The 26,016-nt window shown below is 31.9% G+C and overlaps 1 protein-coding gene across 2 annotated transcripts in view; it reads right to left on the minus strand.

Moving 5' to 3' along the window:
- Positions 1-26,016, minus strand: part of LOC126864782 (uncharacterized) — a 33,933-nt gene that overhangs the window by 6,659 nt on the left and 1,258 nt on the right. For both annotated transcript variants that reach the window (XM_050616489.1, XM_050616490.1), the window contains exon 2: positions 314-520. In XM_050616489.1, coding sequence (XP_050472446.1) covers positions 314-520 — 207 coding nt within the window. The remainder of the gene's footprint in view (positions 1-313; positions 521-26,016) is intronic.

Below are 26,016 nucleotides of genomic sequence, written 5' to 3' on the forward strand. Positions count from 1 at the left end.
GTCATAATTTTTTCCTCGTAAGTAAAAGAAATTCATTTTAATGTATATTAATCAACACGTAAGCAATCGAGTATTATTAATTGTTTTTCTGTCAGAATCAAATAAAAATTTAGCTTATACTAAACACAGTATAGAAAATAATAGTATAAGAGATGTATAGATTCCTCTATTAGAATTAATTGTATCCACGATATTCTCGAATTAAATGTTTCGTCACTTGTATCGCGTTTCTACTATTTAAACTAATAGAAGAAATCATTTTCGCCCTTCTGACTTTCTCAATTAAGATCCGTAAAGATGAATCACTACTTACCGAGAGACGGGTCTTTCCCTTTATTCCTTTCTTCTTTCTCGTTCGATTCAGACTCGAACTCGATCACATAGAGCGTTTGCCCATCGTCACCATCATCGTTTCTCAAATCGACCGGCTGTTGGTGGTTGTTATTAACTTTATGAATCACCTCGTTGGTCTCCAATCGTGACTGAACGCTAGTGACATCGTAACTCGGCGCTCCGTGAACTGCAATAAGACAATACGTATATGAATTTAACAGAAGTACAATGTAGAAGCGACAGAGGTTAACAATTGGAAAATTAAAATTAACTGTTGGAACTGTCGCGAACGCCTTCGTAATATATAACTCGAAACAATTGAGGATTGTACCGAATAACTGGGAATTGAGGCTGTACTCAAGGATCTATTTAACTAAATTTTGATCAATCTTAATTTAGCTTCATTGGGAAGTTCAGAGAAATACTCGTCTGAAAAGTTTGAAATTTTTACTTGATTGTACCATTACAGATAGAAATTTTATTATTGTAGATACTTGGAATTAAAATTTTATTTAATGATATAAAATGATTAAAAATCTATTGTGTGAATGAAAATAGATTTAAGATTATTTAAATTTAAATAGAGAAATATTGTTAATAGAATAGGTAGAAAAATTCGTGCAGTGTAATATTTCTAAGACATTAAATCGTAAGATATGGTTTTCAATGGAATATGTTAATATTAATATTAATAGTAAATAAAGACTCAGATATATACCTGAAATATTAAAAATTCTTAGTAAATATAAATTGAAGTTTTCAGTTTAATATTAATACAGATATTCAACTTTTTCACTCTAACCACAAACTCGGTATTATTTCTTACAAATTTCTAGAAATTTGTATTTCTGTAGGAATTCGAAGTCTCTATACTTCCTTAATACTGATATAATTGATTAACTTTCAGAATGCGGAAGATTATGTAAATTCCCTATTTTACAATTTCTATTTTTCAATACACACATGCATATCTTATATACAACATACACACGATATATTAACGTAAAAGAAAATTACATAACGTCACGAACCGAAGAACCAAGGTACTTCAAATAATCAAATCATATTACTCTAACGATAAAGAAAGAAAAAGGAAGGAAAACTTACGAGATAAAAAAGAATTAGCTATTGATTGGCTACTAACGAATGACAACGAGTATTTCACGTGTCACACGTTGTTAATGGGGGGGCAATATATCGTTCAAGACGTGAATGTTGCCTCAACGGCGCCAGATTTGTCCCAATTCACTGACAAACACGTTTCCTCTATCTTGTCATCTGCAAATATCTTCTAAGATTTTGGGATCAACTACGATTCAAGATCACGGATTCACGTGAACGAAATTTTCGAGTGTTCAAGACGTTTTTACGTTACATTGTTACAGTTTTACATTTTATGCTTGTCTTCTTTCTCTCTTTTTTTGCAGCAACAGCGTGTCGTTGAAATGGTTTAGTACTTGGTCGAATTTAATTCTAAGGTTCGATAAAGCGATGATTAATTTTTGGCAGATTTCATCGGTTTCTTCATATTTCTTTTCGATTTTTAATGGACAGGAAAAGCATATTAAGAATACGTTATTTTTATGCTCTATGTAATTGTTAAGAACGGTATTAATCATTCTTATCGTGAAAAGAAATATGATTATCTGTACGTGCTCAAGAAGAAATAAAAATTTTGCGCATATGCTGCTTCCAATGCACGTTTCTTATGATAATCTTATCTATATATAACATTGAAATTAAGGAAAAAGGGACATTTCAAATTCGTACATTAAATAGGAATTTTATTCAGTATAGTTTATTTCGATGGATTTATTTAAGATTAGGAGTGAATGAGGAACGATGTTTAATTTGCGATTAAAGTATAATATAATTATAATTAAAAGTATTAGGTTGTCTCAAAAGTTTCGTTTTCTAAGGAAAAGTTTTTCGTTTCATAAGGAAATAATAAACGCACAACATTTTTTTGTTTTATATTATTTTATTAAATTATGTGTGATCCATTTCCATTTTGTTCTATTATTTCCTTATAAAACGAAAGAAACTTTTACGACAATCTAAGACATATGACAGACGTGAAAGACATTCGTACATTCTTTAAAATAGATCGACTTTTCAAAAATTGGGCCAGATTTGAGCTTTTTCTGAGAAGTTAGAAGAATTAGTCTACTAGACGACGTGGAAAAAGTTCTTGAGGAGGTTGCAGTCGATCGGACTCGCGAAGAAAATAGTAAAAGTAACTTTTTACAAATTTTTCATTTGAGCCTATAATGAAAATTTCAAAAGTAGATTTTCCAGATTTTATGTTATATACATGCTGAACATTTTGTTGAAATTCCGTTTGAAAGAATGTGCGAATGCTTTTACACCCACAGTGTATCAATTAACGCGATCGGTTACAACACTTGGTATCGCAACTCACTTACGTTTCTCTCGCTGAGCAATCGTTAAACTCCGCGCACGACTTTCGACTTTCTTCAGCAATTCGACTCTTGATTTTTTAGTTTATTTTATTTTCGATTCGACTCTACCGATTAGCCTGGTCGTGGTCGCGGTCGTCCAGTCGCGGTTGCCTGGTCGCGTATCGTCGCGATGCGCGTATGATAGATACTGAATATATGAACATGTATAAACATATATGAACATACCAATGGAGGCGTTCACACAACGATTTTCCTGAAACGCACTGTCGTGATACTCATTTCGTGTATCTTGGCAAGGATACTTTTCGTATGAAGGAAACAGACGAAACATTAAAACAAGTGGCGACATTCACACGGAAAGCAATTCACGATACATGTATCGCGATACGCGTATCTCCGTGTGAAAGCAGCCTAACGGTTTGGCAACGGTTCCGCAATGGTTTTCACCTTCGACTCGTTGACTGCTTCTTACACGCACAGACACTCACAGATGCATCCGCTTTCTACATCTATACATATATCGAGATACATTTCACTGTGAAATCGTATGTTTTTCTTCTTTGTATGTTTTTTTTAGCAATACATTACCGAACAAAATTTTTAATCAACATATTGCATTGTATGTAACGCATTAGTATGATTTTATATGTGCACAATCATATTTCTGTCTCAATAACAATCAATATTAATCTCGTCAATTTCGTTAATCTCGAATCAGACAGAAGATCGTTCCAATCAAAAAAATGATTGATAAAATAAATTATCGTTTCTCTTAGTCTCAAATTACCACTTTTGTTTATCTTGTCATTAATGTTAAAAACAATTGCAATCGTTATTGATAAATCATTGTGGAAATAAAAAGGAGAGACTTGTCAAGTACCAATATTTTAAAATATATCGTTATGGATAGCATGTTTTTTGAAAAGACAAATATAGACTGAATATGAAAAAAAAGGAGATGAAATAAGAAGTTATATCCAATTACTTCCTACGTTCTTCGATGTGAATGAAATAAAGTCACGGCATCAGTTACGAAACCTAATTTCATTTAAAATGATGTCGCGAAATTATCAAGTGGCTTCTACGGTTGATCGCAAGAGTATCGTAGTTACGTCAAGTGTGCAGTACATCTTGCTCAAAGCAAAATATAAATTAATATTCTAAATTTAAATACATAAATCGCTAAATATGGAATCAGTGACATGAATGAATAATAAGATAATAATTTGAGAAATGAGAGCTATTAAGTATACACGTATACGAATCAGTAAGATAAAAATAATTTAAGAATTTAAAAATTGGCTATAAAATATTTAAAATATTACAAACAAAACCTTTTTTACTATTATTTCCAACCATTCTGTACACATAAGAAATGCCACGATTTTTATTCAATTTTCTTATAATTTTTTTAAGATATCGACGAGAAAGAAGATTTTACGTTTTTCCAAAGGGTGATTTTACCCTATAAAGCCACACTATAGTACGATCTATTCTACTTGGGCAGATACTTTCATAGTTCTTTAAATTCTCGTATTCAAACATATAATACCAAAATAAATAATTTTGTGATCAACGTGTATGATACTGTCCATTAGCAATTTTCTTTTCAATATACTCGAGAAGGATCGAAGTGTCACGAGAAATAGGGAAAGGAAAAAACGTTTCGTTCTGTAAACACAGATGAAAAATTTACGTCTACCCTGACACGATTATTTCCTATTAATTACTACGTTGTACATAAATGTAGTACTATTAGATGATTCAATCTTACGTAGTTAACGATCACCTGATGGAAACGGCTCGAATGATATTCACTTTGAGATTATAGTAGAATGTATATATTGATTGTGAGTGGTACGAGTTCTAAGTACGATATTCTCGTACTCTCGTATTCTCGTGACTCTGATTCTCACGAGTACGCAGTTAAAACGTAAAACAGTGAAATTGTGTTCCCGAGACGATTCCTTGATCAGTCTTTAATGGATTGACATACCACAGATATCTTATAAGATATGTGTAGCTGATTGTCTCATTTTTTCTTAGAAGTACCATAAATATTCCTTTATTTGGTAAGTTCATTTACTGGCGGTATTATTCGATATTAAATTTAACTAATTACTGCATGTATTTTCTTGCTCTATGAACTCATTTTCTTATACAAAATTCCATGTCCAAATATGTTTGAGCGATGGTGTATAAATTTTTAAAATACAAATTTAATATATTGCAAGTGAAAATGATCTATTGGTAGCGTCTGGTTACTAAAAGCTGAATTCACTTGATTTTCTTTCTTTTTCGTGACTCAGATCACAATAACGTAATAACATGTCCGTGTCTCTGTTTTACCACCCACGTATACACGTTCGACACGAAAATACACAATAAAAAGGTAATGTAATTGGACAATAAAAACAAGATTCGCTTCATTTTTCTCTTTTTTCGCGATTCACATTCTAATAATACTAACAATATATTTGTGTCTTTATTTTGCCATCGCGCAACACAAATTTAATATATGTATCGTAAATTAAATAGTAAGTAAAAGTATCCAATAGCAAGCACAATTCCTGGCTAATAAAAATATGATCCGTTTTTTTTTCTTTTACTTCCATCCTTTTCTTTTTCATGACGAACAAAGTTGAAGCTTATGTAACTTTCATTGTGCCAACGTCGATATACCAGCGCAGAACAGGTCGACACCAGGATTTTCCATATTCAGGTTGTTTCATTTCCTTCGAAGGAAAAAGGCGTACGTGATCCACGAAACGTTCACGTTTTACGTGGAACCGCTTATACAGGCCTTTTTCCCCACTTAACGCGAGGCGATTCACCACGGTTTTACGTACATTCCGTGTACGATGCAGTCTTAATCATCGGCGACCTTCGGGAATACGATTACAGGAGATGGCCTGACGAGAAATTGGCGAGGACTTGCATCGTCTCCAATATGCCGTCAGGCAAATTGAACAGCTTGGATAAGATTTTGCCTCTTCTTGAATCTTCCGATTCTTCTTTTTTCGCTTTACTCTTCTCCTTGTCTTGTCTTTCTCTTTTGCCATTATTAATAAAGTTTTTAGCTCTCTAGATATAGATTGTTTTTTATGTCACATATAGGGATTCTTCTCTTCATTTCATTTTTCTCTTTTGCAACAATTATTACTCGGGTCTTTGATTTTTTAGACATAGACAGTTCTATGCGACACGTATTAATATCGACGAAACGTTTAAAATTGGCAACGCATGCTGTGAGCTAAATACGATTTTGGTCATCTTCTAAGGATCGTGGACAATTAACAAAGAAAGACCTTTGGAAACAGATCTCCGATCGTTTCAACTACATATATTTTAGAAACATTCTACGTTTCTCATCTCGAAGCAAACTCTCTTAATGTTATATCAAATTATTGTACAATTACCATGTACCATGCTTTTATAAATCAAGAAAAAGAAGTTATTTCTTGACAAAATTGTTTAACAAGCTTATATAAATGAATACCTATCGTGTTCTCTTCTTTGATCATTCAGGAAATTTACACTATCACGCTGTGTATACTGACGTCCCAGAATTCTGATGGATATGAATAATTAGGTATGAATCATTCAGTTGCAAAAAAGAGGTGGAATTTTTCGGACAGTTTTACGATTGAGATCACCGAAATGAGATATAGCTAGTGGGAAAAACAATGGTGACATGGCAATCCAGATGGTTCGCGGTTTACCTTGCGCGCACAATTTAGATAATTGACTCTTACTTGTTGCTGCTTATTCTGCTTGGATAATTGCAAATGTAATTAATACAATAATCGTGTTAAACCATTGAACGCGCTGTTACGCGCCAATTTGCCTCTCGTCGGCACCCGTGTTAGTCACAAATGAGTTTTAAATTCCAGATAGAAGAGGTAGACTCGATTCGAATTCTCTTGAACGCTTTAATAGAACAATTACGAATATGTAGGTGTATACAGAGACGCAAAAAAGATAGTTTAAGACGCAAAAAAAAATTATGTAATTTCGCAAAATAACATTGTAATTTACTAGAACAATTAAATAGATATAATAGATATTTTCCAGTATAGATAATTGTTTAACCCAAAAATCAAGTAATATTTTAAACAACTTTTATCAACAATTTTCTCTAGTTTTATGAAAATATTTCTATTTCTATTTTTACTCTTGTTGGTGAACGACGGAACCATCTTACGATCGAAAAATAATAAGACACGTTTTGTTCATCGATCTTTTTCAATTTCTCTTATCTGGTATTTAAACCAAACTGTATATCACTAAGAATGCATTCGAGGAAGAATGCAACGGGAAAACAAGAGGCTTATTGTAAATTATAATACATAATTTAAAAGTGGGGAGTCGCGGGAAAAATACAGTAACGATAAACACAAATTATACGCGTTTGTTCGCACAATACTAACAAATGATCCATTGTGCGATATTGTGTTCTTTTTAGTACACCATACAATGCATATTTCTTAATTAAAACTGACGTCTAAAATGTGCGCCCTGTATTATAGGCCAGTGAATTGTTCTGTCTACTTAAGTATACTATATTTTTAAGACACTTTTGAAGCACATATATTAAATTTTATCGTTTCGTTGGCTCCAATCAGCTCTTCCTTTATGAGTAAAGAAAAGTTTCTCAGAAAACCCTACATATATCTAATGCCATTTTTCTATCACTTCTAAAACGAACGCCGACCTACTTCGTAATGCGTTTGTTTCATAGTTGTTAAGAAATAGGGTGGCTCGCGTTCCTGTCCTATCTCGGTACTCGGTTCTATCTCGTTGATAAACTTTTTACCGAAAAGTTGCTGGCAAACTTCGCTATGAAAGTGTGCTTAAAGTCTCCTCGTTCCGGCGTGCTCATGAAATAGGTTCATGCCGCTACAAGCTTGTTCTGTTATACTAGAAACTTTTTTCCAATTACTATGAGGAAATGTTAAGTACGTAGCATCACCTATAGACTGATCAAAATTATAAGGGGAAAAAAAAAAGAAATAATTAGGAAGAGATCATGATAATTCTTTGTAGAGGAAGTAATTTTTAACCCCTTAACGCTGTGTAATTAGTCCCTCTAATTATTCTTGAGAAGCATCGAATTTCAAAGAAAATAAAGTTTCTTCGATCTCCATAGCTCTCTCGTATTTTTTAATATCATCAACATACATATTGTTAATGCTCAAAGCATCAAAACGACGAAAAAAATTCATTGACATTCGATATCCGTTATATTGAATTTTGTTGATATCGAACAATATTGTGTTATAAATTGTTTAACTTGTCTCAAGACGTAACCATCTTTGCATAAATTAAGAACAATTATAGTTATCGATTTAGAAACATTCACATAGCTATGAAAACAATGAAAAGTTTAGCAAATCTATCCCGATTAGTACGTTACATACAAAAAGTAATAAAACTTTGTATTTTTTATAAGAATCACAGCATAATCTAACATAATGTATAACTTTCAGTAATATCATTCATAAATAAATGATCGATAGATACCAATATTTATGAAACTTATGAATAATAATTTGTAATTGTCAATTCATAAATAGAAATATTCATTAAACTTGAGAACAATTTGCGAATAATTCTAATTCTCGCAACCAACACTATTCCATAATAGGTGCTTACAGAAGGTTAGAATAAATTTGATTCCTAATTATGTTGTTCAACATTAATCGACTCTTATTAATGATACAGTTAATTATCTGAATGCAGATGAATTTAACAATAAATGTATATCCACTAGTGCTTCTTTGCAGTGATGTAAGTACGTAGCGCGACTATAAAAGTTGCGCAACGTGTTGTTGACTGTTCGTGGAGTCCTCGTTGACTTCTCTTGGTAAAGCTGTTGTTCTCCATTGTATTGCACTATTCCTAGACGGTTCGCGAATCGGTCATATGTCTTACATGCCCGTGTACGCGCGGTTAATCATCCAGACTGCGGTTTACTACGCATGATCGCGTCATCTGATAAAATTTCATTCGCCTAGCGACAAATAGTAGTCACGTTTGAGAATCTCGAGGCTTTCTTGGTCACACTTCTTATACCTACTTCCTCGTTCTTTTTCTTTTCTTCTCTTTTGGAAGAAATGAGAAACTTTGCATAAAAAATTGCATCTTTATCGCGATACTTGCTTCCTTTCTATCAATTGCCAGATTTATTGCAAAAATAGAATAAAACGACGAGCGTAGTATCGTTATAAAAATTACAATAAAAGAAGAAGAAATAAGAATAAGTTAAACAGATAGAAAGAAAAAATATTATATATATATTATTAAGTATAATAATAATAATAATATACTAATTTATTGTTGTGATATCTATTAGAAGATTTATTGCAATGTCTATTAAAATGATTAAAGTAGTATTATTATAGAATTAGTGCAATCTTATTACAGTATTAGAGCGATTTTGTATCCGTAGTTTTATCATAAGAGGTACTTACTTATGTGTGGTATGCCGAGGTGACTATTATTTTGCTGATGCAATTTTATAGATAGTCTTGATGAAATTATAATAGCTTTTTACTAGAATATACATCGTTTCCGATAATCATCTTTTTTACGATTTACTACGATATCAATAGAAATAGTTGCCACATAAAAGATAACGAATAGAGAGAGGAAAAGAGAAAGCTTTCCATACGCAGTTTGCTAATGTACTTATCCAAATAAAACCATGTAGACATAGAGACATTGGAAATTTCTTTTTACGTGTTATTTATATAATTTGTCCCCGTATTTAAAAGATAGGAATTTAATGAATTGCAAAATAGAGATTTTACTTGGCAGAGGTAAAATCGATTAACTTAAATTAATTATTAGAAAGGAAATACCTAAGAAAAACTACGAAGCATAGATATAGAGAGAATAGAGAAAAATAGTGTATTATCTAAAAATAAAATAGTGTAAAAATAAAAATAGTGTATTAAATTGTTGCTTTGCATTGTACGATGAAACAGCTATTATTATATTACTGATATAATGCTAATAATGTATATATATACTCGTTACATCCTTATCGCTTTTCATACTATCGTCGAATTCATCGAATTTGAAGATATAAGAAGCAATAACCAGCCAAGTGTTCATTGAAAAACAATTAAATCGATACAGTAAACGAGTGGGGGAAATTTTTCAATTTTTCAATCTACCCGATAACACTCTTCAAGAAGCCTTATAACTTTCATGAAAGTTCATTCTCTTTTTACTTTAGTATTCTTAGATCGGTGAATAATCGAATTAAAACGCGAAATATAATTTGAAATCATGATTAACGATTCAATATTATCGCGTCGATCGTTTATCGCCAAGATTAAAATATGTTTTCGAGAGATAAAATGCAGAGCCAAAGAATCTTGTGTTATCGATTCCGACGAGGAATCAGATTTTGATGGCGAAATTATTTTTGGACACTGAGAAAATCGCTCGCTCTGTATTCTTACGTAAAATCTAAGCAATTTCTACAACCAGACTTTTGGCAGATAGCCAAAAATCTATAGAAACGCGTCTAGTGAACGTGAAAAATCCGATTAAAATCTTTTCGATGCGTTTGATGAATAGAGAGTACGTTCGTACTAATCAGATAAAATATACACGTGCAGTTAAGGCAATTACGATGCTTGCCTACGTTGTATCGCGTAAAAGAGCATAGTCACGCATTTGATATTTATAATAATCGTTCACGTAATATGCATTTGATAACGCACTGCATCGGTAACTGCACAGTCTTCTTCATAATATCGCGATTCTTTCTTTCGTTGCTGATTCTTACAGTATATTTCGAATTCACTGATCTAGACGATACTGATTATCTTTTCTTTAAATGATACTGATTATTGATAATTTATATCAAAATCCAAGGTACTCGAATAAAAAGAAAAACAAAAAGAAATTTTTCTAACAAAAGACCAGCTTGATTTAATCGGACATTTTATTCAAATTTGTAGAATTTTCACACATGTTCCCACAGAAAGATAAATACTCAATTAAGGAGAACGTTTAGGAAAATGGCAATCATTTTCAAGTTCGAAGAAACATACTTCTTTTAAAGTTTTAGCTTCTTAGCGTTGAGAGTGTTTCGATTTATTTGAAAGATCTTTCCATGGGTATATTTGACAAATATGGATCAGTGTAACATGCACTATCTCGATCTCGTTCACGCGGCCGACTTTGAAACAAACGCCGAAGGGTCGTCCCTTAAAGCCACAGCATCCGGCGAAAGTCTAGTGTAGGCTCTTGTATCCGTTCACGTGCACGCGAACAATGGCTGTACACTTCAGGCCAGATAACAATACTTCCGATAATAATACACGACAAACGTGAAAGTTGGTCGGTGGCCAAGTTCCACCGGCTGGACTCGGCCTCAAAAACAAAAGAGTACGTTCGAAGGTCTTCCTCTCGAACAGAGATTCAAGATAATTGTAGAGTTTTTTGAACAAGACATCTAACGAATCCTTTATTCCATCCAATCAGGTTTCATGATTTTATCGATAAATACTTCGCAGTGGATAATATTTATCATACGAAAATATTGGAATTACCCATGTGTAATAAAATTTCTTCGTATCTTACTATTATTCGTATATCTTTAAAATATATTCTACTATTAAAAATGTTTTCATATTTTGCTATTAAATTTTGAAAATCTAAAATTGTGGAATAAGAAATTTCATCTCTATGAAATGGACGCGTAATTTTAATACCATACTATTAGGCTTTGAAAACGTACAATTTTTCTAAACGTAGCATTTTGTCTGTAAGAGAAAATAGAGGGAATTTATTAACCCAAAATTAAATAAAATTAATCTAAATTCAAGTAATCTAAAATTAATTAATTCAACTTACGATATTACACGAAATATAAGAATATCAAGTGCGAATTAATTTATGCTAACCAATTCAGATTTGTTCTCTACGAATTCTCACTTTATCCCATACTATTTCGCAGTCTATCCTTCGTGTAAGTACATCCGGAACTTCATGGTCAGATGCAGTAACGAGACGATGTCTGCGCATCTTTCCATAAAAAGCACCGTCTGTTACATCGAGCGATTTTATTTCAAACGATTCTCTTAATATTCAAGGGATGTTCAGACTTGTAAATGCAAAAAGCACAAAGACATTTATTTATTCAACGAACGAACGACTTTGTATTCACGCGTGTAATTTTTACACAAACGAGGACGGTTGTTCGACGTCACAAATATAACGACGACCCACGAGCTATAACGGTTTCCTGGGCCTGTTACACGCTTGTACACGCGCAGAATAGACGCGTTAACATTTATAAATCCGCCATAGAAAGTTTCTGGCTAGGTCACTGAACCGGTCGACCAGAAATTTAGCGAGATTAGGGTAATTCACGATGGTCCGGCCTCGAACTAGGACACACCAATTAGATCTCATGATTTAGAGGTATAGATAATCTTGGTTCCAAGGTGTAATATAATTCTAGAAAGATATTAGTGCATATAGTATAAGATATTTATATAGTAATAGTAAATGATTAGAAACTAATGAGTAATCATTGATAATGAATGTACTGAAGTAGATATCCTTAGTTCAAAAGTACATCTTTAAGACATTGATCTATGGTATAATAAATAAATATTTATACAAGTAATGATAGTAAATTATAAAGTAATAGTAATAGTAATAGCAGTACATAGTAACAGTACTATGTAATTGTATTTGCTTATTCTGTTGAACTTTCATCCATTACAATCATAAAGTTAAATAAACATTTGTCGATAATTATATTAATTCCTATTTTACATCATGTTTAGTGACATTATTTATGTGCATTATCGAGTATAAATAGGTAATTAATAATAAGTGTGAGAGTAAGGTAAACTTGATGTAATTTTATAAAAACGTAGGTCTTTAAACGAACGGTTTATCTACATGTAATGACAGTAAATTATGAAATATAAAAAATATCCATCTGGTTTTTTTTCAAAGAAATAAAACGAAAACATTTATTTATGATTATTACTCATAAAGTTGTTATAGTGATTTGCGTTTCTCAAGTTTATTGCATGATATCTTTTTGTAAATAATCTGTTTTCTTTAGTATTCAAAATTCGTAAGCCAATCCAATCTAAATAAGCTTATTAAGTTTCTTTGGATTAAAGAAGAATTGAGAATGCTGCTCATCGTTGTTTTTATAATGTTTTTATTCCTACTCAAAACAGCAATTTCTTCTATTTCTTTTATTTTTTGAAATATTCGCGGTAGTTATGAAATGATTTCTCGCATTTTTTGGAATAATTCTGCAATAAGATATGATTGATGAAACAAGTTATATTTCATTCTTGTTTATTGTTATTCATGAAAGGAGAAGAGAAGAGGAGAAAACCCTAGCAACGTAGAACAGCAACGGACAAACGTCATCGCTATTTCAAAATTTCAAAACTACCGAAGAATTTTATATCAGGCCAGTTCAAGGGAATAATAAAAAATAGAACTCGAAATTCTCTCCTCCGACTTTTTATTTTTATTAAAAAAAATTTCAAATATTCAGTAAAAACATTGATAGTTTAGAATTGAAATGAGCTTATTTACAGAGGATTGACAATAAATTACATTACTTTGCAATGTAAAAGTCTATACTGTGTGTTCAATATGAAACGTACAATAAGCGAAAACCTAAAAGACGATAGATCTATTCGTACGTGATTTTTTTTTTTTGCACAACGAATATTTAACATCCAGACAGTATATCCTTTGCCAATCTGAACGAGCCTAATATCTTGCTAATTACAGTCTTCCCGTATCCCAAAGTGCATAACTTGATGAATACAGAAATATTTAATCCTTGATTGTTTATTTAGGCTCTCGAAACGACGTGGCAAATTCATATTATATTCAATTATAAAGTTTGCGATGAAGTCCTTCAATTTCGTCACTTTATCTCTCCATTTCAATTAAATATTGAAATGAAAGTTGTTAAGTACACATTTGAGAATTTAAAAATGGAAAGAAAAGATTAAGCGAAAAATTAAATTAGACTATAATTATCTCATAAACAGTGCAAATATGTATGTTTCTTCGTTCGGAAAGATCGAGATAAAGAAACTTTTCTGCATATTAACAGTCGTCGATATTTTTCGTCTATTTTCTGCGATTTACACGCATCTTCCGATTCTTCTTTAAGTAACAAATTTTCTGATTTTATTCTTAATTTTTTATAATCGCGTTATTCATAGGATGACGCCACGCTACAAAGTTCACGAGATTCTATCCTTGGAAGATATTTCTAAGAAAGGTATATTCATCGTTGTAAAAAAGACCCACATTATGTAATAGAAGAACCATACAATGTCATTATCATTCTTACACAATGACGAGTAAAAAACATCGTGACACGAAGAATATTCATACAACATAATAGTGCAATAACGTAATAATAAATAAATTAGCATAATAATATTTCAAAAATATAGACGTACTTCTCGTATTAATTAACTACGTTCTCTTTATCAATTTAGAAGTATCTGTACTACCTGACCAATAGCTTAAAGAACAATCTAACAATCTACGGATAAAGTATTTTTCAAGCAATAAAATTGCTATAAATAAGTTTTCCAATAAATGTATAACGAGTGGATGTCCTGATATTTAAGGCTGACAATGTACAATAGAAGTTGCAACGAATGAGATTCTAAAACCAATTACGTTTTATAGTACCTCGCTGTACAGGGATAAAAAAAAATCCTAACAAAGAACGTCGTCCATCCCATCTTAGTATGCCAAGAGTTAATGGGAATCGAGTAATTTACAGCACAAAAACGAGATCGGTTAACGAAGTCTCCTATTAAGAAGATTCTAACTGCCTGTAAGAGGTTCTAACCTTCTTCTAATTCGAAGGTTATCTTCGAAAAATCTGCTGATCTTGGGTCGCGATAACGAGCTACGACTTGCTGGAAGTGTCTTCGATTTTAGACCAGCAAAAACAACGCCGATAATGAACGCCTTTAATCGGCACAATGCGCTGTTCGATTTTTCAGTTCGACTCTGTTCTTAGCCCAGTTTCGTTTCTCGTCCATTAACGCACACGAAACAAAACGATTCCGTGCTTTTGAATATTTAATGATACATGCATGATGAAAAAGTGTTTTATCTTGAACGATGTTGTATCTTAGATTGTTTAACGTGAAGACTTACTAGAGAAAATTTGCCTTTTAATTCATTCGAAATACTTGTTAATTTTTTAACAATTATTAAATCTGATTATATCATTAAAATTCCACGGATTAAGAATTTTAATATGATTCTAAAATCGAACAAAATTACAGTAAGATATTTGGTTGTAAAGGAATAACCACTGTAGCAAAGAAATAACCACTATTCCTTTGGAACTTTAATCTTGCTTTCAACTTATCTTGTTTGAATTACAAATTGAGAAAAATATATTTCTTTAATTAATAGGAACTTCTTGCTTAATATTTCTTGTAACGTTGCCATCCACCATGACGTCGTACAACGTTTCAATAGTAAGCATAGAATTATTTGAATTTTTATAAAAGAGCTTCAAAGGTGATTACACGAGATTTTAATTACAAATTGAAAAAAATAAAAGCTGCTCGGATAATACAAACAGTTATTCTTGGTTAGTATTCAAATTTTTCGGAACGTGTTGCGCTTTAACGCAGCAGAAAGTCATAAAACATTTCAACAACACGCGTAAAACTGATTACGTTCTTCTAAAATAGCATGTAAACAGCTGTTACATATATAAATTTTTTGATATTTTTCAAACAAGACAAAGAAAGGAGAAGACAAAGTATTATGCAAAGGACTATTCTGAGAAAGACTAATCGCGGGAGAACCGAATTACCGATTAGTGTCAATCTTTTTAATGAATTCCTGGTAAACAGCAAGTGTTTAAAAGTTGTTTAAAACGTAAATATTTCGAGATGGGAGCTTCGTTGAATATGCGACATAGAAAACGAATCATAATGCCGACGACTATTTATTCTTGTTGATTTCCATCGATATCGAGGAAAACATCTATAGGTGACATCTTGAAGAGAATCACTCATTAATTAGTATAGTTAGTGGCATTATAGGCGCCAACAATGATAATACACTGAATAGAACAGTGTTTTCAAGAATATTAATACTTTTACAATTAGTCACTTTTTTAATTTTCCTAAAACAGAGAATTGTTTACCTAGGATACAAGGAAAATTAAAATTTGGTTATCGTAGTAATTAATCTTTTAATCCGGTAGTAAATTTTTCAGTAATTAATCTTCCAAGTGTTAAATATTCTGCGATTTGAATAAAAAAAAAATCAGGAGAGGCGTGCATTGAAATAAAAAACTTTATTTCCAGAATTTATGGAACGATGAAAATTCCAAGCTCTCCGTTTAGGGATTTATGATAAGGATTATGACCCTTTTTATTATTATACGCTTTGTTGTTCTAAAAATGTAAGTCTATTGAGAAATTGATTGTTACATTATTAAAAATAATTGTAGGGAAATTATAAGCCAAGTTAAAGAATATACAATGGATAGGAAAATAATTAAAATAAATAGAAAAACAATTTGACTAGAAAATTGCAGAAGCAACAGACAGATGAGCGATCGTTCAATATTTTTTCATTTCTTATTTCACCAAGAACAAATTCTCATCGATTCTATTTCTATAAAAGAATCAATTGTAAACACAAAATAAACCAATCTTCATTTTTCCAATGCTCTACCCAATCAATTAAAAACGATTAAAAACGATCAAAAACATGTAAAGCCGATAGACAAGCCTGAGGAATTTTATTGTTTGTTAATTTATGATGTTATGATCATAAATTTCTAAGCGACAAAACTTCACATATAATTGCATGATAAATATCACTATCGTCCTTCATTTTTCTCAAACTACGTATAAATGAAGTTTCCACAAAATTCTGATTCTATTGATGATCAGAAAGTTAAGAGAAAGCAATGCTCGATTAAGTCTCAGAAAAGAGAAAGGTGATGTTTGTAAAAGTCAATGTCATGTTGCATCATCCCAAAGATCATTCGTCTCTAGATTTTTCGTCGATGACGTTCGTGATCGCCTTCTCTATAGCGTGGAATTGAGATTCATGGTCTAGAATAATCGGACAGAGTATTCCACACCGGCTGATTAGTCGACGATTAATCGGATCTCTGATTAATTCGCATTATCACTCGGTGAATCGAGACGTAACGACGGATGTACGTAAATCGTTCTCTTTGAGCCTAGTCGAACCTAGTCGTTCGATGTTCTATTGGAAGAAATTTGCTATAATTGTGAAATCGAAATATATGTTTTTTTGTTACTATATGTACGTATTGATGTATGCGTATCTAATCTACGATAATATTCTATATTTCCCTTAGTTGGAATATTTAGAAATGTTTGAGATTTTCATGGCCCAATATCACGACATGATTATTAAAATTGTTAATTTTTATCTGAATATGAGATTCAGAAAAATAAAAATATTCAATAAAATTCAAAGAAGAAGTATCTTAAGAAGCATGTCAAGAAGCATCTTAGGTTTCTTAACCTGAAGTTCTACTTTCTGTATCCACTATTGTGGATCTCACGTTACAGTATATGATCTGATGTTACGACTATGTCGAAATTGACTTGAATTCAGATATCACACCGTTATAAATTTTATCTGCTGTAACTGTTACAAATTCTAAAACTAAATTCTAAATTCTACGGTATAAGAGTTAATATTTTGAATTAAGAAAAATTTTGGTTATGAATAACGATTATAAATAATTAAAATCCTTTTGATTACCGGTAATCATTATCGATGACGGGAATTTTAGTTTGATTACGAATAATTATTATCGATAATGGAAATTTAATTTTGGTTACCGATAACCATTATCAACGGTAACCATATTTTCTGGTTACGTTCGACTATTGTTGATTGCTATTAACATAATTTATAATTAGTAGATACATAATTATTGATAACGTAGAAGAATTAATTATAAAACGTATATATTTATTAAGAAAAAAAAACGGTATGAAAATATATGAAACAAAGAACAGGATGAAAGATATTGTATTACAATATTGTTACGAGAGGTAATAAAAATATCGTACTACAGTATCTTTTATCTTATTCTTTGTTTCATATATTTTCATATCGGTGTTTTGCTTAATAAAATAGATAAGTTTTATAATTAAATGTTTTCATGTTGTCAAATACTAATTACTAGCAATATTAATAACTTTGAAAATAGTCGAACGTAATCACAAAAAAAATTTGTTTGGCTAAATGTATATGTAAATCATACAATAATATACAATTTTCAATGTTAATACATTATCAAGTGCACAATAAATGAACATCGATATACATATAGCAATGAACATACAAATAAGTATTTTGTCTACGTATGAAAAATTAATTTCTAAACGATAAAAATATCTTGATTAGCACTTCGATATATACAAAATAATAATAATTGAACTCATTCACAAAAAATAGTAACAAGGTGGCGAGTACAATCACGAGTCATGAAAAATAGAAGAAATTAATTAACACCATTAAGTCAATATACATATAGTAGTACTAAACTTATTCAGAAAAAATAGCAATAAAGTGGCAAGCAATTACGATTCCCAGTTTGCTATTACCTTGGTAAAAACAAACAAATCTTCACGCTCATTCTCTCTCCCCCTCGCTCTCTCTCTCTCCTTTCTCCCTTCATTCTGAATTTTAAACAAAGTTGCAAAAAAGGTTCAAAGGTGCCGAAATCACATCCCTCTCTTTGCTTATCCTTTCTCCACTCGTCACTCCTCGATGACTACGATATTTATTGTTTTTGCCCCCGATACATAGGCCAAGCTGGACCCGCCTTAGGCATGCAAGTGCGCACATGCAAGTCTTTTCTGCAGCTGCAGCAGTTCACCACAATATCCAATCGACGAGGCCTGCTGGCGGGTTTAAAAGGGCCACTGGCAAGCTGCCAATAGGGCTGACAGAAAACGACAGGCTCGTTAACGGATAACCGGCGACAATTAAGGTAAACGAATCGATCGGGCCAGGGTATTTAACTACCACTCGGCCCAACGTTGGTGCACGTGTAATTAACGTGTGTAAAATCAAATTCATTCCGCCTCTCGTCGTTTTGTCTCCCGTTTAATGTGTCTATCAACCTTTGCGTCACTGCATCCTTTGACCCTGTTCTGCTCACTCCTCAAGTTTATATTCCTTCAGATATCTTTTCCTTAAATTTTGTAATACTGTATTTCTGACGAATATGGAACAACGAGAAACGACAAAAAGATATACAATTTTCTATATTTTATTAATATCTGTTGGGGATATTCAATCTCGGCTCATATACGTTGGAGAACGACCTGGGCCAACCCTGTGGCGTTCGTGCGATCATTTGGGAATCTAATTGGTAATTATTATTGCGTTAATTGGTAACGATTGGTTTTTATTGGTATTTAATTTTTAGTAATTTGAGCAAACCAACAAAGATCGATACAAAATCAATCGAAATGATTGTCCTTTCTGAAACATGTTACGAGTTCATAGTGGACTAATATTCGCAGCGATAAACTTTATTAATTATTCGTAATGAGGGTGACTTTAACACTCTTGAATATTTGAAAGCCTCTTTTTTACTCCAAATCTTAATTTTCTGCAACCCATAAATTACACTGTTTTTTGCCTTTCTCGTCTTTCTCTCAAGTTGTTTTCTTTTTTCCCTCTTTTTTAATTCGAATCGTTAATTTCCACTAACTCATAAATTGTACTTCTTCAGCTCTCCCACCTATTATCTGCTTTCTTTGCTCCTATTTTTTGGAGGTCTGTATGATCGTTCTCGTAGAAAAAGAAAATCAAGTGTGTAACGTGATTCGGGGTCAAACGTTGAACCCGTTGCCCCGTGGCGACCAGACACGTGATTTTTAAAGCGCACAAGTTTCTGTCCACTGACGTTCCTTTTCACTTTCCGGCACACAAATTCCGCCGAAGTGTACTTTGATTCTGCTAGCTCTTGACACTTGTGTTTGCGCAGTGGGAACGTTCTTGGCTTGTCGAGTGTATTGTGAAGTGGATCGCGGAATAACGCGTGTGGTCGAGTATACTGCATACGTGAAAGCGATAAAACCTAATATTGTACTTTTGTTCCCTATTTTTCCATTATACACCTAGGATTTCTTTTTTATTGATTTAGTAACTGGCTTAGTAGTTTTCGAAAATAAAAACTCTCCGACCTGAAGACATCGAATTACTTCCTATTTAATGATAATGATTAATAAAATTTGCAACAATTTAATAAGTCTCTTAGAGGCACTCGAAAAATATACAACTAACGAAATAGAACAAGTAAAAACTAAAGATTTATATTGGACGAATCTGAAATTGTTAACGAAAAGACATTTTTTTATAGAAAGCTAACGATGAATAAAAATTGTGTAGAAAATTTGGATAGATATCAGCAATTCGAATTGATTAGAATTAGTGAAATTTACAACAGCTTCTAATGTTAAAGAAAAATCGATACTAATAAAATGAAAAAGATAAAGGATAATGGTTTAAAGGTTTGAGATCGCCAATGGAGGAAATATTTTTATTTTAATGGTAAATTGATAAAAATCAAACAAAAAGTTAGGGAGAACATCTCGCATACGGATCGCGGATTTTTTCTTCGTTTCTCCGTAAAAACGTTCCGTTTATTTTCTTAAATTGCTGATCCTTCAGTGAAAAGTTTCGGAAGTATGTTAAAACACTCCTCGTATTTTAAGGAACGTCCGGATTTTGCGGTTAAAATTTATGATGCGTAAACTGCCTACTACGTAATTCGTAACATTTCTTCATTTTTCTCATCGTTTCCCAAAGCAACTTGGTCTTCCCAAAAAAAAGCAACAATTAGAGGAAGACATTTTTCTTACAGCAGTAACACAGACATTAAAAATGACATTAAAAAATAGAAGAAGACTCGTCAAGTCTTAAAACAATGGAAACTCGTAACTTTAGATTACGTGTATCGAAATTTTCACTTTTCGTTCCATTCTTTGTATTTTTCTGTAATACAATTGCAAGCCGCAATATGCTTTTAACTTACGCATTTTTCAATAGAAGCTCAAGAAACGCGTGATATTTCTTTTCATGGATTCGTACGCTTCTATTTTTCTGTTTGACTGACAGTTTACGGATCGTCTGTAAACCAACATCTTTATTCCTTCCTTCGAATATTGGAAGCCTAATAAATCTTTCTGTAGCCAATGTTTCTGAAGGGATAAATAATAATTTGAATTCTTATTTATTGTTCATTCTCCTATCTCCTTGTCCCAATTCTTTTAATATATCGATTTAAATTACCTTTACTTTAATGTTAATTTTCATTCTGACTACTCACATCGACAATCGAAAACTTCTGTTTATCGAAAGCTTGTATATCGAACATTTGTTATGAAAAATTCAAAGGTCATTGTATAAAAGAGTTATTACATCAAAGATTTCTGATTCACATGCATATGTCGAGAAGGGATTTATTCTTGACCATCGCTTTATCATGCGATCTAAAAACAAGTATGATCGATATGATTGGTTTCTTCGAACGTACCTGCGTGCAAGAAAAGCCAGGTTCTCAAGAAATCGAATCACGTGTTGTACTTGAAAGTAAATCCATCCAAATAGAGGAGAAATTCCGTGAAAAGAAATGTATTGTTTCAGCGAAATTATGCGTCTTCGAATGAGACACCCCTCGAAAATAGGAAACTTGTTATAATCATATATGTATATCATACGCATACATAAATATATATATATACACTTTATCAGTTTTCTATTCCAATAGCACTGGTAATAAATATTCCAAATCTTGTACACATTTGAGGAGAACCTGTGTATTTCTTTCAGTCCAATATGTACATATTTATAGTTGCAACTAACTTTATTTATCGATAAAACGAAACGAGGGACAAAAAATATTTTTAAACAAATAACTGATTACGATTATCATGAGAAAGAAATATTGAAAGATAAAAAATTAATGGCTTAAATTAAAGTATCAAAACTTTGTTAAAAAGATAGAGCAAAAATAATAATACCAAAGATAAAAGATATAACGAGGCTTGTTAATTGAAATACAGGAATTTTGTTAAAAGATAAATCTATTATCTTCCTATTACCACCAATGAATCTACTGATATTATTAATTATCAATCCCTATTTATTAGTCTGATTTAAGCAAATTTTTATCAAAACCAAACCTTTTCTGATCCAATCGTAAATATAATGAAATATATGAAAGCTAATTACGAAGATTCTAAATGTTCAAGTTCTACGATCGATAATAAGAAAGCACTCGACCGTACTCGTGATCATTAGCGATTGCGATGTAACCGATTACTCGAGCGATCCATTAAAAATTAAGCCGCGTATTTTTTGCAGTTTTACTTCGATCTCATCATCCTGGTCATCGAAAATATCTCGAAAGTGATAACGATCGTGTATGAAGTACAATGAGACCGTGTAATCTCGTGCGGTGTGATCACGAAAATCACGTAGCCAAAGACAGAAATTCTTTCATTTTAACACATACAAGTATGAGAGTTTCTTTTCTTTGATATCGCCTATAGGTATATGTATATTTTACTTGTATCTTGATAAAAATTGCTACAGATAATCAACTATTACTTTAAGCCCTAGGTAATATAAAGCTTGCTAATAATTGAAGATTACAAGATATGATAAGTATATTTTTGTCCATTTTTTGTTATAATCAATAAGCGGGAGAATTTTAACGTTAAATTGTAATTGAAAATGAACAAAATTTAGAAATCACTTCTTTTAAAAATGGTTGATAAGCTTAAATCTTGTGGAGGACAAGAGCATAATTATTAAGACAAATATTCATATATCCTCGCTATTTTAGTACTATGATGAGCAATATATTATAATATAGCAATATAATAATATCAAAAATTGTCGAGAAAATGAAAACACGTACATTCAGCTCCAGAATCAAGTAAAAAGACAATTTTACTGGCACGAGGATGCATTGACAATAATTTTTTTAGTAAATAGAGGATGTATAAAGAAGACGTGTTTTTAGAATTTGTAAATTCCATTAGGAATTAGGAGGATTTTCGAAATTTTAAATTGCGCAAAAAAGAAAAAGAACAGGCTTAGAGGAATTTTTGTGTTATCCGAAAGAGAAGAATTTTTAGAATTTTAAATACATGCAAGGCAAGAGAATTAACAAATTTTCAAATTATATCTACAAACTGAATTTTCCAAAGTTTCTCTTGCTGTGTGAGTAGTAAGAGTGAGTAAGAAATAACTTGTTAGATGATTAATACGAATTATACTGGACCAGAAATTAAGGGATGACGTTTTTGTAATGACATCCATAAACATAGAGATCGAATGAGATCATTGGTGGATGTCTCTTTTATCGAATAAACCTTGCTAGAAATAGCGATCGAACGTCAGTAGTATACGTATGTACTGGCATCGATCAATGCGAAGGAGCTTCATAATTCGAGTCTCTGGCTAATTAGTTTTTAATTGTGTCGGTTCGTAAGATCGAACGTTATAAACAAACTATGCTATAAACACTGCCTGAGAAATAAGGGCGATATCTATGAAGATATCAGATTTATAGGAAAATCGCTTTTTATTTGTTTTCCTTTTCTACTTTCTTTTTCTTTTCGAAAGGAAAAGTTCAATTATTTTAAGTAAATTAAATATTGATTAGTCTTCAACGTAATAACTACTGTTATTAAAATATTCTTTTAGTGCTTTCACGATCTAATACACAATACTTATTCGATATTTCTTGATGAAAAAATTGTACAAAGATTGCATCTAGATAAAAAACAAGGAAGTCGTAATTTTTATTCGATTAAACAAAATTGTAAGGATCGTTTTACCTGAATAAGTAGATTTGTAAAAGTAAAAATCTAACGACGAAATTTTCCAATCTAATGAAAAATAAAAATTACAAGATTATACAGATTGAAATAAAGAAGTTCGAACAAAGCATAACTCTATGCTTCATAGCTAAATAATGGGAATTAACAAGTGAAAATAAATCGATAATAATGTGATGTAAGATTGAGTTCTATGTACAATTTCTAAATAAGAAACTCCTATAAACGAGAATAATCGGTGAATTTGTACAAAGATCAATAGTAATGCGTGACGAACTTGTCGGAAATATTAACCGGTCTTAAATTAAATTCTTACCTAACTATTTCCTCCTAGCTGACGATTCGTGGAAGTTAAAACAATCCGTTTGATGGATAAAACCAGATTAAATATGTGAAATGCCATTAGTGAATGAATTTCTTTTTTTAGATTATTAAGGACTAACGTTGTGTTAACGCCAAATTCCATTCGAAATTATTTTTCCAGTCATTTACATCATCGAATTCTGTGTTCTTTGATTATTTCAATTATTTCGGATCACGTTGCTGATACCTTAGAAATTAACGGGACTTTTGTGAGAGAGAAATCAAACGACTCGACTATAAGAAGGTACAGTTTAAGGAACGTCATACCGGTATCGTGAGTTATAGACGATCATTATAATTTATACATTTTATATTTTACGTGATATAACACGAACTGAAATGAAATAATCTACGATCAAATAATACAATTTTTTAATCCAAATTGTCGTCTTCATAATATCAATTAAGTATTAAAAAACAGAATAAGAAGTATAAAATTCTAGTACGGCTACTCCTTTAAGCGTAATTCTTCCTTTTAATGTAAACGCTTTATCTTACCATTATTGAAAAGATAATTGTAATAGTTTATTAAAGATAAAAGTATTGGAACTTTGCATAATCCCCTAATAATTGGAAAGTCGTATGCTTTCTTGGCAGAAGAAACGATATTGTTCAGTGTCCTAAAACTTAGGCGACAGTAGGAACCTTTAAACGTACTAACTCCAAAAAAATGTGTTTGGCAGTTTTAAGAGGGCAAATAGTGGCAACAGACTCTCATAACCAATAAGTATAGCGCAATTTTCAATTAATTTTGAAACGACGTCTAAATATATAATAAACCTATACCTGATACTATGACCGGAGTAACTTAGTATAAGTTCTGTGGCTCTATTACAGTACGCGTCTAGCTAAATTAATTCGTAGTTACTCTATGCTTTGCTACTTCAGCCTATGAAATTTAGATCTAAATACTTTCGAGTGTATACATGCTCGCAGGTGTGTGCAATAAATGGCAATGAAAACTGCTAAAATAATACGTTTTTTCATAAACATAAAGATATAAAGATAGTTGTATAAACTAATTATACGGTGTATCTGTCAACGCGTTTACCATTAAAATATAATCGGTAAACAAAGAAATTTAAATGTGTAAAAACATTCGTAAAATTGTCAAACGCTCCATAAAGCGCTTAAGCAATTGCAATCACTTTACGAACTACGTACATATACATATTCTATCGTACTGACATAAGTGATAGCATATCGACTATGTGTAAAGTAAGGCGTACAAAATTCGGTCGACAGTCGACGTATGAATTCTCTATACCTCCACGTGACTTGAAGGTTACATAAATGACCTATTTACATAAAGTATTAGCTACCAAATATAACATTCAAATATCAAAACACGAATCAATTACGAACCAGTATCCCACGTAAGTGTATAAAGCTACGCTGCCTCAACTTCACTGTGATCAATAATTGAACGATGCGTGAATTCGAACGATGATACATGGAAGCATTAATAGGACCGTGTATCACGAAATCGTAGTCGCGATTCATTCACGAAACCATACAAATCCGCGTGCGTCCGTCCGGTTTAAACTTAAACAACCTTAGGCATAGCTGATCACTGTTTACAGTTTACACTCACCAGTCTTATCAAACACGCGAGAAAGTCACGCCATTTACTCGAAATTTCCATCGAAACAATTTCTCGCGTCTTTCGTGCATACAAGGACGAAAACGTGTGCGGCAATTATTCGCCAACACAACGCGGAAATTCAACCGGAGACGCCACGTGAGGACGTCGACTTTATCGTCCGACACTTTAACTACTTTCCGAAGGAGAATTCGAAAAAATACCATTTTACCAATACATCCAAAATTTTATTTTATACCGAATGACTAATATTTACTCACGTATGTCTATATGTATTTCCTTTACACTGTTTTATACATATATACTGTACTTTTCGTATCGATACGTAATTTATATCGAATATATTTACTCACATCCCACACTATTTTACACA

The sequence above is a fragment of the Bombus huntii genome, chromosome 4, assembly GCF_024542735.1.
Source record: "Bombus huntii isolate Logan2020A chromosome 4, iyBomHunt1.1, whole genome shotgun sequence".
Lineage (NCBI taxonomy): Eukaryota > Metazoa > Arthropoda > Insecta > Hymenoptera > Apidae > Bombus > Bombus huntii.